The following is a 17,404-nucleotide window of genomic DNA, read 5'->3' on the forward strand; positions in this document are numbered from 1 at the left end:
AACAGCCGGGCATACTCCAAAAATAATTTAGAAAGAATTTTTGAGTGTCTATTTTTGGCAGCAGATTCACTTTTCTGATTATGTTTTCACTTAAGTCAATATCCTTAAGCATACACCAGCTGTGGGAAGAGAAAGGAGGAGCCTGAGTGAATACTAAACACAAAAATAAAACAAACTAGGATAAAACACTGACTGCTCATGGTCTGCATAAGAACTCAGCAACATACACCTAAGCAAATAATGCCTATCCTTAATCTACCCACTGTTACTTGCCTATTAATTCTTAAATATTCCAAAATAAACAACAAAAAATCAGTTTTTAAGTACCACTACTTAAAACTCTGAGGACGAAGGGTGTTATCAACTCATTCAAACATTAAAACAGTGCTTAACAAGGAATCATGGACTCATTTGAAAATCAGATGAAAGATGCCATAATCTATTTTACATACAACCTGGCTGAGGAGTGTGAGGTGATCATGGATCCACAAAAATACATCCATGCATCATCCCAGAAGGTTAAAAATAAGAGGCTTAAAAGAAATACAGAGGTTCTAAAGAAATACAGTCACAGGCAAGCAATATATACTATGGTTAAACATCAAGGCTTTTACCATACTGTTTTCAATCTGCGTGAAGTCCCTATGAGCCTTACCATATTGTCCCAAATTTCTCCAGAGCCTCCACAAGGTCTGCTTCCACCACAGATTCACAGAGTCCTCGAACATGGACAACAGGTGAAACAGAAACTTTATGATGACTTCCACCTGCCTCCTAGCAAAAGAAAATAATTTCTAGTTAAAAACTTTAGAAGTCTAAATTGCATCTTTAGTAAATTCAATTCTGCATTAAAAAGCAAACATTAAAAAAAAAAAAAAAATCCAAACCAAATTGCATTCACAAGTTAGCAAAAGGACCTGAGAATAAAATCAATTAAATGTTTGGCATGAAAAATTTGATTTCTCAAAAGGGAGCATTCTCTCTTAAAAAGAAGTACAACATTAAGTTAATAACTTATTTCAACTTCAATAAAATCTCAGAAACAAATTCAGCAGATACAGAGTATGCTATGACTGGAATTATATTTTATATTCATAATTTCATAGTTTCACCTCCATAAAATAAAAATCTCAAGTAGTCCAAATGAACAAAAAGTCCCAATTTAAAATGTTTAATATAAAGATTGTAAACTTTATTTATATCCTCTTTTGTCCTTGTTTAATTGGTTATCTAGTCCCACTATAATTTGAAGCTCTTTTTTTTTTTTTTAAAGATTTTATTTGTTTATTTGAGAGACAGACAGATAGTGAGAGAGAGCAGAGCAGGGAGGAGAGGGAGAAGCAGTTCCCTGCGAGGAGGGAGCCTGACATGGGAAAGCACTACACTTGACAGCTTAAATTTATACAAGGTACCATCTCTATTGATGAACAAGTAACCCTCAAAAATGCAAGCCTTCCAGGGCTTTTACGGAGTACTGTGTATCTCTGAGTACTCCTAGGAGGCAGTTTTTATATAAGTATATGGACTATGTATGAGAATTACTTTGAAAATGAAAATAGCTCTCTCGTTTACTTATTCAACTTCTATTAAGACAAAAATCTGTATTTACAACTAGCTACTGGGCATCTCTCTTATTTCACTTCAGAAATGACTTCCACATACGATCCATATACACACACCAAAAAAATCTATTAAATGAAAGGTTTTTTCCTCCTACAGACTAAAAGCACAAATGTTTTACCTTTAAAACTTAATCATTTTAAGAAAGTTACATCTCTTTATGACTATTTTAAAAGACTCACCAATTTCTCTTTACTATAAAGACTATTAGAAAAATATAACAGTCCTGTGCCCTGCCAATAAAAAAATTACATCATGGCTTAAAGAAAAGAGCTGATTTAAATATGTAAAGCAACCATGGGACGACTATTCTCTTACACTACTGTCAAATTCAACAAATAAATTCAGTCCTCTGCAAATACTAATTCAATAGGTGGAATTTCATTTGAATTGCTTATGCTGAGTCTTTTCTATGGTCAAGCAGATATTCATTACATGCCACTAAGTTTGAAATGAATCACTCTGATTGTACACTATGTAACCAAACACTCTATTAACAACCTTAACAAATGAGACTCTGCCTAAGTGAAACTCAACAACCAAATGTGCATTATCATCATTAAGCTACTAAATATAACTGGACAACAATGCAGGAAAAGAGCTCTAAATCACACCTGAAAACTTAATTCGGAACACATATTTAAAGTTTAAACAAGTTTTACTCTAAAAACAATGAGACAACAATAAACTTCAAGAAATAAGTCATCTCAGTTGATCCTTAGAAATCAGCTGGTGAAGGTAAATGTGCAGAAGAAAACTACATTGGCCAAGACTCTTCAAAAAGTTAGTATAAAAAAAGTGGAAGATTTTAGATTAAGACTAAAGAGAGACAACCAAAGGCATTACTTGAGTCTTTATTTTATAACAGATAAAAACTGCTATAAAAGACATCTTAGGGACAACTGGAGAAATTTAAATACAGACAGGATATTATATTATGTAACAGAACTATTTATTGTCTTAGGTACCATTATGATAATGGTAATGTTTATGTGAAAAGAATATCCTTATTCTTAGGAAAGCTGGGATATTTAGGGATGGATTGTTACAGTGTGTACAAGTTACTTTCACAGTTCAGGGGAAAAAAATGTATATAAATATAGATATACACATATGGAGATAAAATCCCAAATGGCAAAATGTTAAAAACTGCTGAATCTAGGTGAAGGGCATATGTAATTGAATATTTCACATAATAAAAAGTTGGGAAATTATTTTACTATATAATATTTAAGGCCTACAATAAGGTATGAAGAACAGTATAAACAGTCATTAACTCACCACCCAGTTTAATAAATAAAACACTACCAATCAGCTGAATATATCTACCTCCCTTCCCATCGTGGATAACCACTATCTTGAATACAATGCTAAAAAATATGACTATTTTTCAAATTGGTCTTCTCACAAAGAAATGGATTATAGGACCAATTTTTAAAAATCCCTCAAAAATATCTGATATTAATATATTATTATTTAATTTTATTTCCTAAATGGAACAGTTCAAGACTTAAGTCATTCTTCAGAAGCTAGAAGCTATTAAATGCAAGCAACATGGTACTTAGGGGAAGATACAATTATCTCAACTTCACGGCAGAGAACATATCCTATTCCCTTTGTATTTTCCTAATTCCCACTCGGTGAATATGCCATTCATGAGTTTATCTACCTTGATATTTCTCTAATCTTTATATTATGTCCCCTTTTCCTGAACTTAAAAATTTTTTATCCCTTCTGTTTAAATAAAAAAAGAAAAAAATCCTAGGGTTGTTTCCAAATATAAATCTAATATATTAGTGATATCTTTTCAAACAATATTTTTACCACCCCTATGCCCCCAATATTAAAAGTTTTGGGGTTTGTTTGTTTGTAGAGAGAGAGAGTGAGTGTGCACAAGGAGGGGAAGGGAGGTAGAGGAAAAGGGAGAGAGAATCTTAATTTAAGCAGGCTCCATGCTCAGGGCAGAGCCCAACGTTGGGGTTCAATCGTGACCTGAGGCAAAATCAAGAGTCAGATACTTAACCAACTGAGCCACCCTGGCGCCCCCTAAAACTTTTCTCAAATCAGTATTTTCTTATCTCTACCTATGCTACATACTGGTGGTAAGAAATCTGAAATCATCTGTACTTCTTTTACTTACCCTAAAATTACCTCTTTAAAGCATTATCCAATTCCTAAATTGGTGACTAAATCAGTATTATTTACCCCATCCATGTATTAACACTTTGATCATGTCTTCTCCAGTTTGAAAAGTTTTTTTTAATCCTTTCTCATACAGAAGCCCAAAGTCCTTCCATTTCAAATATTTAGTTATCTAGGCTCCCTCCTGATCTATTTATACTGATTACTTATCAGACTAAAAACAATATTCCAAGTGAGCACTTAGCAAATGAAGGCATGCCTTCACTTTACATATACTTTTTTTCTTTTTTAATTACTCTATCCCTTCTTTAGGCAAACTTTGTCAACTATAATGGAGGCATTATTTGGTCCCCTTTGCAGGCTATAGACCAGTCTAGTCATAATCATTCCAAACTCCCAGCCCCTTAAAGGCTATCTCAAGGACCAACTTTAATAATACCAACTTATTTATTTATTTATTTATTTATTTATTTGACAGAGAGAGACACAGCGAGAGAGGGAACACAAGCAGGGGGAGTGGGAGAGGGAGAAGCAGGCCTCCCGCGGAGCAGGGAGCCCGATGCAGGGCTCGATCCCAGGACGCTGGGATCATGACCTGAGCCGAAGGCAGACGCTTAACCATCTGAGCCACCCAGACGCCCCTAATAATACCAACTTTAAGTGCTAATTTTGACTATTGCTGATTGAAGACCACACTCTTCTGAAGAGAAGGGAAGCTCAACAGAGTATAAATGAAGATTCTGAGAGGAATAAGAGCCCATTAGATAAAGAAGATGTGGTGTGTGTGTATATATATATATATATATATATATATATATATATATACACAATGGAATATTATGCAGCCATCAAAAAATGAAATCCTGCCATTTGCAATGACATGGATGGCACTAGAGGGTATTATGCTAAGCAAATTAAGTCAATCAGAGAAAGACAATTATCATATGATCTCACTGATATAAGGAATTTGAGAAACAAGGCAGAGGATCATAGGGGAAGGGAGGGAAAAATGAAACAAGACGAAACCGGAGGAGGAGACGAACCATAAGACTCTTAATCTTAGGAAACAAACTGAGGGTTGCTGGAGTGGAGGGGGGTGGGAGGGATGGGGTGGCTGGGAGGGTATGTGCTATGGTGAGCCTGTGAATTGTGTAAGACTGATGAATCAGAGACCTGTACCCCTGAAATAATGCATGTTAATAAAAAGAAAAAAAAAAGGGCCCATTAATGTCTCTTCACATAGTAAAGCAACAACTGTAAACCAGTAAAGGCCAGGCACAATGTCCTTATTAGGCTTTTCTGTTTTCCCGACATCACCATACACAACACATGCTTAATAGCACAACACATGCTCAAGAGCAAATGAACAGCCTTCTTCTGCCCTCTTACAATTACAGGATTAAAAAAGACCAACCTCAAATTCAATAATTCATACCCCAACACCAGACACAGAACCACTGCCAAGTGATTATCCAGCTTCTCCTTACACACCTCCAATGACAAGAAACATACTACTCATGAGACAATCCATTATATTTTTAGAAAATTCTTCATAATATGCACCCAAATCTGTCTCTCTGTAGTTTTGTATCCAAAATGGCCTTTGAAGTCAGACCAGCATTTGAATCTTTGGACACTTACTGGCTCACTGATCTTAGGCTAATTACCTTTTCGAGCCTCGGTTTCACTACAAAAAAAAAAAAATCCGTATCATGTAAGGTTACAGTAAATAAGTGGAACAATAAATATAAAATGTCTAGCACAGTGCAAGATGTAGTTATTTAGCAAGGGTTCAAGAAATATTAAATGGTGCCCCCTGCCCTTATCTACATTTCCCTCTTCTAAAGATAACCCTCCAATTATTTGTAATGATTACTCAAACCATACCTAAATATACCCTTCAGGCTAAATAGCCCCAGATTCTTCTGTCATTCCTCTTATAATGTGATTTCAAGTGTCTTTTCCATTCTGGTAATCATTCTCTGGATGCATTAGAATTTATCAACATTAAAAAAAAAAAGAATTTATCAACATTATACCAAGAAATGAGTACAGTATTTCTAGAGATTTAAGGTTATCCCTTTTATTTGGGTTGTTCATACAAATGAAGAAAAAAGGTGTTTTAAGGGGCAGCTGCGAATATTTTTTAACTCACACTATGCTTAGAGTGTTACAATTTTTCTTATTAAACAATCATATCTCTTTACTTCTTTTTCTTTCTTTTTTTTTTTAAGAGAGGGAGAAAGGGGGGCGGGGAGAGACTCTTAAGCAGGCTACATGCCCAGCATGGAGCCCAACATGGGCTCGATCCCACCACCCTGAGATGATAACCTGAGCCAAAATCAAGAGTTGGACACTTAACCGACTGAGCCACCCAGGCACCCGTTTCTTTTTTTTTCTAAAGAAACAATAGAGCAGATCCAAAATACGGGAAACCCTTTAATTTTCTTATTTAAAGTTTTTAGGTACACTTGATCACATAACAGAGCGAAGATTAAAAAGAACAGCCATATGATTCAAATAACTTTTTAAAAAATCTTTGCTTTTGGGGCACCTGGGTGTTAAGCATCTGCCTTTGGCTCGGGTCATGATCCCAGAGTCCTGGGATCAAGCCCCACATTGGGCTCCCTGCTCAGTGGGGAGTCTGCTTCTCCCTCTGACCCTCCCCCCTCCTGTGCTCTCTCTCTCTCTCAAATAAATAAAATCTTTAAAAAATAAAAAAAATAAACTTTTTTTAAATTAAAAAAAATTTTTTTAATTAAGAAAAAAACCTTTGCTTTTTTGCTCATGTAGTAATTATTTGGTTTTGCCTACCCAGAACCCCTTTCCCTTCTTCTGATTAAACACATACACACATTCACACACACACACACACGCACCTGGAACTCTGTTACTCCACTGGTATTCTCAATCACACAGTCATGCCTGACCAATTTCAGAGGTAGCCCAGTGATTAGTTGCAGGGAGAGAGAAGATAAAAAGTGTTGATCAGAAGGGATACATACGGACACTGGGGAGAACGGTGTTCTCCACTTGCTAGCTGTAAGAATGTAAGTCTAGGGGCGCCTGGGTGGCTCAGTCGTTAAGCGTCTGCCTTTAGCTCAGGTCATGATCCCCGGGTACTGGGATCAAGCCCCGCATCAGGCTCCCCGCTCCTCGGGAAGCCTGCTTCTCCCTCTCCCACTCCCCCTGCTTGTGTTCCCTCTCTCGCTGTGTCTCTGTCAGATAAATAAATAAATAAAAATCTTAAAAAAAAAAAAAAGAATGTAAGTCTAGCTTTATAACTACATAGAGGAAATAGAGCATACAGAATCAAGTCTCAATGACATCATCTAAATCCCTAGATCCAGCCATGCCTGAAACCATTGCCACAATTTGGCTTTCTGTTACATGGGCCAATAAACTCCCTACCTCTGCCAACTTTTTGTTTTGCTTAAGCTCACCTGAATTGTTGCTGTGGCTGCAACTACAAGCTTTGAAAGTTGTATTCAATTCATAGAGGCAAAAAAAGCACTAAATGACGTAGAATCACAGATTTTTAGATACGGAATTTTTTTTAAACTTTTATATCTCCATCACTGAGAACAGCACCTAGCACACAAAAAGGGCTCAAGTATTGGATTTTTGATGAGTTAAGAGATCACAGTGATCATCTAATCCAACCTTCTCATGTGATCGCCGAGTTCCAGAGAGGTTAAGTCACAAAGCATGTTGGTAGCAGATCCAAGACACCTGCCTTGGTTGGGCTTATGGCTCTATTAGCAACTCTTTTCACTGTATGTACTAACACAAAGAAATACAGTGACTTGTTAAAACCGAAAGATAGTAAAACCTATTACTTTTCACTTCTTTCCTAATGCCAAGCCAGAAAATCCTCACTCTATTGCAACAGGAGTTGCTAAAGGAGACAGAGAACGTTATTGCTATAGAAGCCTCGAGACGCTGGCACTTACCTCCAGGGCACACATCCTTTAACTTTTTTATTGCCCAGGGTGTAGTTACTATGCTCACTGTCAGCCTCTTAACTTTTCCTGTAGGAGTTAAGCTAACAAAGTGACCGCATCTCATCTCCCATCCCATAGTCATCCAATAAGCCATCATAATATCCCTATGCATCTCTGTAATTCAGACCCTAAAAGTATAGAAGTGTATCTTAAATTCAAACTAGATTTTCTACCTAATATATACCATTAGAAAATCCTAAGATCTACACTTTTATCTTGGCATTTTGCCATCTTGTAAGTCTATTTATTAAAAGTTGAGAAACTTAAATTTTCACCTCATCAGCAAACAAACCACTTTAACAACCTGATTTGCCTGTTTACTCACTGGCAGAATAGAATAAAAGAAAAACTTGAAAGTCTCCAAAATGAATTAGCACTCCATAAATCTTTATTGATACCAGTCTTTATAAAAGCAGATCTTTTCTATGTAACCTCCCAATTTAATTCCTCAATTGGTTTTGCCAAGTAAAACCCTAATATTTGGAAGTCAAGCTGCTTTCTTAAAAATAAGCAGATACAGAAATTTACCATTAATATGATCTTGAAGGTCCTGCTAAATTTAAGAACACCACTCACTCTATGAGAATAAATTGTATAATACATAGCACAAACCTCCATAATCCAGCTTTGTTCAACAATGCAGCCCAGTTAATCTGAAACACTCTAGGAATTTTTGATCTTCAAATTAAGTGCCAGAAGTCATAAATTTGAAGAGTGTCTTATTTCTCATATCCAACCTGCTAATGCATTTCTTTTTTTCTAACTCATTTCTCTATACACCTTAACACATCATTATCATTCACAATGATCAACTCATCTTTAAACAGGGGCATTTGTAAAAACACTACTTTTCTTTTTTTAAAAGATTTATTTATTTGACAGCACGTAAGAGGGGCGGAGCAGAGGGAGAGGGACAAATAGCCTCTAAGTGCAGAGCCTGAGGTGGGGCTCTATCTCACGACCCTGAGATCAGGACCTGAGCCGAAATCAAGTCAGACACTTAACTGACTGAGCCATCCAGGCACCCCAACACTGCTTTTCTTAAATACTCACTTTCCTCTTTAAATCTAATTAATACATTATTAAAGCACTTGTGGAAACTTAATTATCTAAAGCTAAATAATATAAATTTTTGAAGTCTTACTTTGCACCTTACAAACCTCCAACTGGAGTTGAAAAGATTGCTTATCATTGTACCTAATCTGCATTTACTGTTGTTTAACAGTTTGACCACAAGGTATTTCTTCCCTGGCTGGACTGGAGGACAACTGAGGTGGAGCCAAACTCATTTCGGTTAGATGAATTACCATATTTCTGGCTGATGACGCACTAGACATTAAACTTCTATCCAGGGAATGCCTATCCTAATAAAATTTTATTATGTACAGGTTTCCATAGCTGCAATAATTTCAAAATAGTACCAAAATTTACATGAATAAAAAGGTTTAAAACAGGAAAAATAAACCTTCATTAGATTTCACAGTGCAGTACTGGTTCTACAGTTAAATAAAAGCAGTTCACTCTCTCCTAAGAAACAAAACAACAGTAAAATAAACAAAAATTAGAATTTATAACTCAATCTGCATATAGTAGTTTCTGCTTGGGTAATTTAAAAGCTGCATTACAGTAATCACTGAACTACAACTTCAGGTATGGAAAGGTTCAACTTTTATATTTTACAGACTAAGCGAACTCAAGAGTAGTAGTTAACGGACTTTCCCTAAGGCACATATTGTATGCTAGCTAAGACTTCTGACTCTCCCCAAGCCCTGCCCAGTGCTATTTCCACTGCCAGATACAATTCACTTTGGATATATTAATTATGTATTATTTTCTTCCCAACATCCAAAATAATACTATTGCCTTAATATCTATTTTTCAAAAAAAATTTTTTTCATAAAAAGATTAAAGTATCTTTTCAAGACACTTAAGGGAAGACATTTCATGCTACTACACAAAAAACTTAGAGGACTTTTGGCAAAAGAAATACACTGATCCATCGGCTCCATCTAAAATATCAGTTACAATATTCCGGCTTCCAAATTCCACAGTGGAATTGGCTTTGAACTGAAACTTTAAGAAAACATGCATTTCTTTTATTCACATGCCCAAGACACATTTTGAATATTCCAAATACCTAGGCACAAAAATCAAAAGCCGTATCTAGCCATAAGGAAACACTTATTTTTTAAAAAAATATCTTATTTATTTGACAGAGAGAGAGACAGTGAGAGAGGGAACACAAGTAGGGGGAGTGGGAGAGGGAGAAGCAGGCCTCCCGCCGAGCAGGGAGCCCGATGTGGGGCTCCATCCCAGGACCGTGGGATCATGACCTGAGCCGAAGGCAGACGCTTAACGACTGAGTCACCCAGGCACCCCCATAAGGAAACATTTTTTAGAGGAAGAAAAAGTTGCTTTATTCTAATGTGTTGAAACCTATGTGTCACTGTTTCATATTTGGAAACTCTTAACACTGGGGACTACTGACCTGAATTTTTTACATAAAAATTCAAACAACAGCTAAAAGACTTATAATTTGCCTCTTAATACTTTTATTAAACATTCTAAGTAGAATATACGTGTACAATTTCTTAAACTTCAGGTAAAGCTTCCTTTCAAAAAATCACAATTAAAATGTGATAAATGTTTAAAGGTCATCTAAGCCATTAAGACATCTTAAGTGCACCAAAAAAGGGCAAAAACTTTTGCTTTGCTTTGTTTCCTTAAAGTCTCCATGCAACTGAAGCTGAGTTACTACTACTTGCTGTGGATAAGACGATTTTCACATTCCTTCTGCCTCCAGCTCACATTTCTGATAAGAGCAACAAGAATGCAGGAATGTGTGTTTAATGCAGTTCCGAGTTCAGTTTCTCCTTTCGTGGGGCAAATTTGGAATAAAGGGTCAATGAACAGCTGATATGATTTTAAGATTCGTTTTATTTGAAAATAAGGGTGGTGTTAACACCTACCAACACTTTTTTTTTTTAAATCGAAGAGCTAAAATCTGTACTGAGCAATAATCAGAAAACTGGGTAGCAAAGCAGGCACGCCATGCCTTCCAAGAGTAAAAATTCTGAAATTAAACCTTAAGGGGAACTAGGGTGTGAGCGCCAGAGCGCAATTTGTCATTCGGTTACGGCTCTGCTCAGGACCCAGACGAAGAGAGACCCCGGCGGAACCCACGCAACCATCCTGTGACCGAGACGGGCGCGCGGACGCTGCGGGCACAGGGGCAGAAGGGAGAGAGAGGGTCGTCACGACGCCGGCCAGCCGCCGGAGGAGTTAAACTAACAAAGAGCTAATCGCGCACCAAAGCCCCCCCGGAGCGGAAGCAAAGCCGCCCCGCCGCCCCCGCCCGGCTACCCTCCCCAAGTTCAGGGCCGGCAGACAACTCGCACGCGGGGCCTGCAGCCAGGCCGGAGCCAGGTTCGCGGTCGGGATGCGGGAAACAAGTAGGGCAAAGAATAAAAGCCCTAAAGAGAGGAGCCGGCGCTTCCCGACCGGGTCAGCGCAACAGCAGAGGGAAACTGGGCGCGCGGAAGGCCCCGGGGCCGAGTCCCCGCCGCTGGGCCCTGCTTTCCCGAGGAGCCGCCAGGCACAGGGGACAGGGCGCCGCGCTTTGTTACCGGCTGTGAGAAGCTCCGGCCGCCGCCGCCGCCGCCGCCGCCATCGCCCCCGCCCCGGGGCGTCGCTTCCCGGCGGTTCTCGCCTTCCTCGGCCGAGTAGTCGATCTCCCCCTCCTCGGTCTTGAGGCGCTTGGCCTGGCTCTCGTACTCGCGGTCCTCCTCGTACGTCTCCCTGGGAGAGGATGAGGAGGAGGACATGGCGGCGGCCGGAGGGACCGGCGGGCTAGCGGGTGGGGGTGGCGGCGGGGCGCGGGCCTCGGACGCCGCCGGCCAGTCCCCGCCACTGGCCGAGTCTCTTCAGCGAAGGTCTGCGCTACCGGGCCGGCCTCGGGGGCCGGGCGTCCAGGAGCCGGGTGGGTCGCAGGGAGCGGGCGGGATGGGGGGGGCGCCCCGGGAGGAGGCTCCGGAGCGGCCGCTCCCCTTTATTACGGAGCCAACATTCAGCCTCTCCCTCCTCCTCCGTCTCCGCTCCCAGCCCGGGGGAGCGAATCTAAGGATGGGGACGCGACCGTGGCTTCCGGTCTTCCCTCCTCCCCTAATCCGCTCCCCGCCGCCCAGGCCGGGCCTCCACCCCCGCCTTAGCAGCCGCCGCGCAGGATCGAATCCAGCCGCAGCCCGCGGGAAGCGCCCCTCAGCCTGGGTCCTGCTCCCTATTGGCAGGGGGAAAAGTCGACCAGGCTTCCAATTGGCCGGAAGGACTGTTCGTCAAGGGCCGCCCACGGCTCGGCCTCGCCCCCCTCCCTGCGCCTTGTGAACTCGCCGCTGGCCTGCGAGTCCCGAGCGCACAACGCTCGCAGCGCGCTGCCCGGGAGCCGTTGCTGCCCGGCGGCCGTTAGCGCTGTTGGACTCAGCCGAAGGCCGGCGCGGAGTGAACCCCCGCGGGCGGTGAGGCGTGCAGTGGAGCCAGGGCTGCGGGTGTTAACCGCCCTCCCGCTAATTTAAATGCTTTTTATTACTTCTCTTCAGAAGAGGATGAGGAAAACCTCTAAAATCCCTGCAGATAGACCTCGTACAGCCCTTAAAACTACAGAGGCTAAGCGGAGAAAAGGGTTTGGAACCATGAAAGTAGCCTTCTCCCTATGTTGTGTTCAAAATCTGATGAAAGTGGGTGCACTGTCTTCCCGCCCCTAACTAGATTTTCGAGAACAGCAGTCAAGATGTACATTTCGCAAGGTGCAAGTCTGAAGAAGACGCTGCACGGGGGTGAATGTCAGTTTAATCAGTTAGCACCCATTTGTCATCTAGACCCCTCTTTCCTGACAGTTATAGGGGACTGGTGTGTCCTGCTCCAGTTAAATGTGTTTTAAATCTTCCATATAATACGTCATCCTTCATCCCAACCCTTTCCTTTCGGGATGATCTCTTTATTTCACATTATCGTTTATTTTTGAAAGATACAAAAGCCTAACAAAATTCTGTTTGTCCTTCGGACCACAACTCACTTCCTCCGTGGAGCCCTGAGGACTCTTCCAAGCTTCTAGCTGCTTTCTCTTTTTCCAGCTGGGCCCTTTATACTTACCTCTTAGGGTGTTCTGTTTTAAAGACTAGAAACGCTTGAAGACGAACTGTGCTCTTTTTCACCTTTGCAAATCCAGTTCCTGTGCAGATCCCTGGCACAAGTTAGATACTCACCTGAGTGGGCTGAGGTCCTTGGGAAATAAAAGTCCAGTATCTTTCAGGAAAGAAACTAGCAAATCTAACACAACCTAACTACCCTCTGTGACTTACCCCTTGGAGGACTGCCTTCGATCAAGATGCCTTACGTGTTTCCATTGTCCTTATCCCTCAGATGCTCCTCTAAATGTGGCTTTTTCCTAACTGTATGTGGACGGTTTCCTCCTCCCGCCTCGTTCTCCCTCATTTCCAAAGTTATTTCTTCCCCAAAAGCCGTTTTTATTTATTGCTGGCAGTGCTTTAACATACACTATTTTGTACTTTGTAATTTACACTGCCTGTCATTTGGGGGGAAAAAATTGCAAGCTTTTCACAGCACCATAGAGCTTATAATCAAATTTGTGTGCAGCTGCAAGTGTACACTGACAAAATAGAACTAAAAAAATTTTAGGAATTTATTTTTTAAATTAAGATAGAATGGAAGTGGACAAAAGAAATATCCAAGAGAGGATGGGGCGCCTGGGTGGCTCAGTCGGTCAAGCGGCTGCCTTCGGCTCAGGTCATGATCCCAGGCTCACATCAGGCCCCACATCAGGCTCCCTACTCAGCAGGGAGCCTGCTTCTCCCCTGCCTGCGGTTCCCCCTGCTTGTGCTTGCTCTCTGTCTCTAGCTCTCTCTAGCTCTCTCTGTGTCAAATAAATAAAATCTTTAAAAAAAAAAAAAGAAAAACATCCAAGAGGGAGCTGCAGTGCCAGCTACATGAGGAAATATTACTGGCAGAGCATTGGGAAGAATGAGAAGAGCCAGAAGGAAGGCCTTATCCAAACTTTCCAAATATTTTGTAGTGATGGTGAAAATATTACATTCTCAAAGGCTACCTCCAACTCCTAGATTATACCAGGTTAAAATGCGATTCTCACATTAATCCATAAGGAAACCAAGCCTTGCCAAACATTGTTGCTATACTCAGTGTTTACTAACAGAAGGTAGGTAATTTTGATAAACAGAATTTAAGTTTAAATTCTAAATACTAAGTATCAGCATGAAACTTAGTTCCTTTTTGGAATAGCTCCAACTGTTCAATAAAAAAACTGAAGAAGTAAAACATAGAAAGCATGTTTAAAGGACACAGATCAGTACATTGACCATGGGTTATCTGTGAGCTTGTTGCTGATAAGTTGTTCAGTGACAATAAGTCCTTTGATAAGGAAAATGATAGCTAGCTCATCACTCTACCATGAGAAGAGCTAAAGGAGGGCATAAATTATACTCTGCATGATTTAACTTAGATGAGATAAAGAAATTATACACCACCCAGTAGCCAGAAATGCCTAAGAAACCCAGAAACAGCTCCTAAATGCCACGACCATCTGGAATTTCTGTTGCACTACATATAGCCTCAGGCCTTTGGCTGATTGTCTGGATGCTTGATTGGATTGGCTGCTCTTGATTAGGCTAAGAAATGGCCATGAACTACCATTGCCACAACTCAAAGTGGATTCAGGGGCTCTACTAGAGTGGGAGACAGGTCCAGAGCAGCCCTAGGGAAATTCATAGTCAAGGTCCTTTATAATCTAACCCTGAGTTTCCCTTTAGTTTTAAATCTCAGGGCCGACTCTGTTAATTTATAAGATAGTGTGCTAGGTGATGAAGGGACCAGAAAACTGTGAGATGGTCCCTGCCTTCTCAAAGTTTGCAATCAAGTTGAGGAAACAAGGCACATATAATATACATGTAATAATAACAGCCATTCACAGTGTGCCAGGCACTGTGCTAACCGTTATACGGGTCTGTCAGCAAATTCTGACAGAAGCCCTCTAATAGGTGTTATTGTTACTATGCCCATTGTACAGTTAAAAGAAACAATCCAGGAAGGGTTGAGGGACCTGCCCTAGAGACAAAGTAAACCAGAGTCAGAATTAGAATCCAAGCTATCTGATTCCAGAGCCAGTACTCTTCATCAAGAAGAATGATTTAATTATTGTTTTATTTTTACTGCCATGAACACAGATCTTAAAGTCACTTATCATGATACCAGTTTATTCCGTAATTTCTGCCAGGGCTATGCAGCTATAATTCTAGAAAGGAGTGAATAGATTATAGTTTCACCATTTTTGTTGATACAAGGAAATTTAATTAGCTTCCATAAGAAATTACAAATTAAGCTGTTTTCATGTTCATTTTTAAATTTAATTTCTATAGAAAAGCCTCAGAAATCATGAGAGAAGTGTCTCTATTTTGTGATGGATACATAATTTGAACAACTAGAGATACAAATTATGAACTTTTCATACCCAAACTCAATTTCCAATATTGCGGCTATTTCACTGAATATACAAAACTTTGTTTCCTGCCTCAGCTCTTGCAAAATCAGGTAAATAAAACCCTTATGCACACCATGCTCGTGAGCCACATTTCCAAAGGATTGAAACCATAGAGCTATATTTTAATTAAGACCTGTTTTAACACCAACAAAGTCCATTCGGAGACAAATCAATTAGTTCCTATGAAACTTTGTCAAATCCAGAGTGTATTTGTGATGATACCACTTCTGTGTTTGACAGAGATCCCCAAGAAAGGGCACTGTGGTGCTGTACCCAAGTTAGCCCTTTTAATTTGATCTACATTGGGTTTGTTATGGTGAAAAGAAGCCACTGGTTCCAAGAGGATGCACCCTGTAGGAAGTGCCCTGAGCACTATTCGCTCGCTGTGTAGTCAAGTGTAACCACAGTGGTATTCTTTTTCAGGTACTATCATCATGCACATCCGCTTTGGGGCTAGAACTGCCACCATGTTTGGCCTCTTTAAAAAAATAAATAACAATTTGTGATAAATCAGCAAAAATAAAATAGATTTACCTTAGAGGACTAGCTCATCTACCAAATAATGACAGGTAAAATTCAGATTCTTATTATCGGTGATAGCCACTTAGTCTTAGAAATAATACTTAAATTATTTCCACTTCGCTCTAACTCCTGTGAATTGAGAGCGTTTTAGACATCTTTAAAAATAATTTTAATAAGCAAAAAGAGTAAAATCATAGCATTTCTATCCCCAGGTGAGAGTAAATAGAATTTATCAAAGTAAATTCACCTTACATATGAAAATATAGTGAAACAAAATTAACAAGCAGTTGCTCACACTTAACAAAACGGTACTAAGTGCTACCGATGATTCCCAATTGTGTAGAACGTAAAATAACTGGGAATGATCAGTAGTACTTAATACCTTTTTGTTGTTACGTATGAGCTCTCGGTTCTTCTTTTCTTTTTTAATTTGAGAAAAATAAAAATTTCTTGGAAACACCCCACTTCATCCCATCAAGGAAGTTTCTTTGGTAAGCAAGTTACTAATTCACCCATTCTTTCCCGATCTTTTATGCTGGGACAACTTTAAAAATGACAAGGAATACTAAGATAACGATAAACTAGGTTTTTTAGACCTCCTTTTTTTTTTTTTTAAACCCTTCCTATCTTTAGCTTTCTTGGCCTGGCAATGTCTTTGCATTCTGAACATGTTAGGGGACATTTGAATCAAAAGGAATGGATTTTTAACAGAATTGTATAATTGTTTCTCTTGATACAATGTACGGTCCCAAACCATTGTGGCACTTTCCCCACTGTCACCCGTATGACCAGAAGATCAATAGACTACCTTTATTTTAAGACAAGGAAAGTGTTTTGCCCACGCATCCTAACCACATGTCAGCTCTTGAGTTTGGCTAGACCTGTGCCATCCAATGCAATGGCCACTAGTCACGCATGGCTATTTACATTTAAATTAGTTAAAAATAAAAGAAAATGCAAAATTCTATTTCTGAGTTGCATGAGTCGCATTTTAAGTGACCAATAGCCACATGTACAAGCAGCTGCTGCTTTGGACATGCTGGATTGGACTGTAGCCTAGAGAATGGCTGTATTTCATTCATCTTTGTGACTTCATCACCTACAACATTGTACATAGTAGCCACTGACGAGACATTCGTTGGTCTGAATTAAGCTCCTCTTTCTCGTAGCTCAAGAAAAAGAAGCCCATAAAACATGTAAGCTTTGCAAGTTATGTCTATTTTTTTGTCTCAAAGATTGATCTGCAATTTGATTTGCTCCTCACCCATACTTGAAATGAGATCATTTAAAAGATGTAATTACATTTTTCAACCAAGCTCATTTTGTACACTGGATGTACCAAAATGTGTATGATTTAAATTCATCAATCAACCAATTGTATTAAATGAGGCACATCTATTGAAAGATTTCCTATTTTGAATATTTTTCAAAAGTGAAAATTCCTTTCACAAAGTAGTCATTCTCTGATTTACCTTTAAGAATGCCATTACATGGGGGCGCCTGGGTGGCTTAGTCGTTAAGCGTCTGCCTTCGGCCCAGGTCATGATCCCAG

General features: G+C 39.8%; 1 protein-coding gene across 2 annotated transcripts in view; it reads right to left on the reverse strand.

The window, feature by feature from the left end:
• Positions 1–11,987, reverse strand: part of HNRNPLL (heterogeneous nuclear ribonucleoprotein L like) — a 36,137-nt gene extending 24,150 nt beyond the window's left edge. For both annotated transcript variants that reach the window (XM_032410327.1, XM_032410326.1), the window contains exons 1-2: positions 11,393–11,987; positions 656–774 (exon numbers count right to left, since the gene is read on the reverse strand). In XM_032410327.1, the coding sequence (XP_032266218.1) occupies positions 656–774; positions 11,393–11,590 (317 nt within the window). In that variant the 5' untranslated portion in view covers positions 11,591–11,987. The remainder of the gene's footprint in view (positions 1–655; positions 775–11,392) is intronic.
• Positions 11,988–17,404: the final 5,417 nt, after the last annotated feature.

Source organism: Phoca vitulina, unplaced genomic scaffold (genome assembly GCF_004348235.1).
Source record: "Phoca vitulina isolate PV1807 unplaced genomic scaffold, GSC_HSeal_1.0 scaffold12, whole genome shotgun sequence".
Lineage (NCBI taxonomy): Eukaryota > Metazoa > Chordata > Mammalia > Carnivora > Phocidae > Phoca > Phoca vitulina.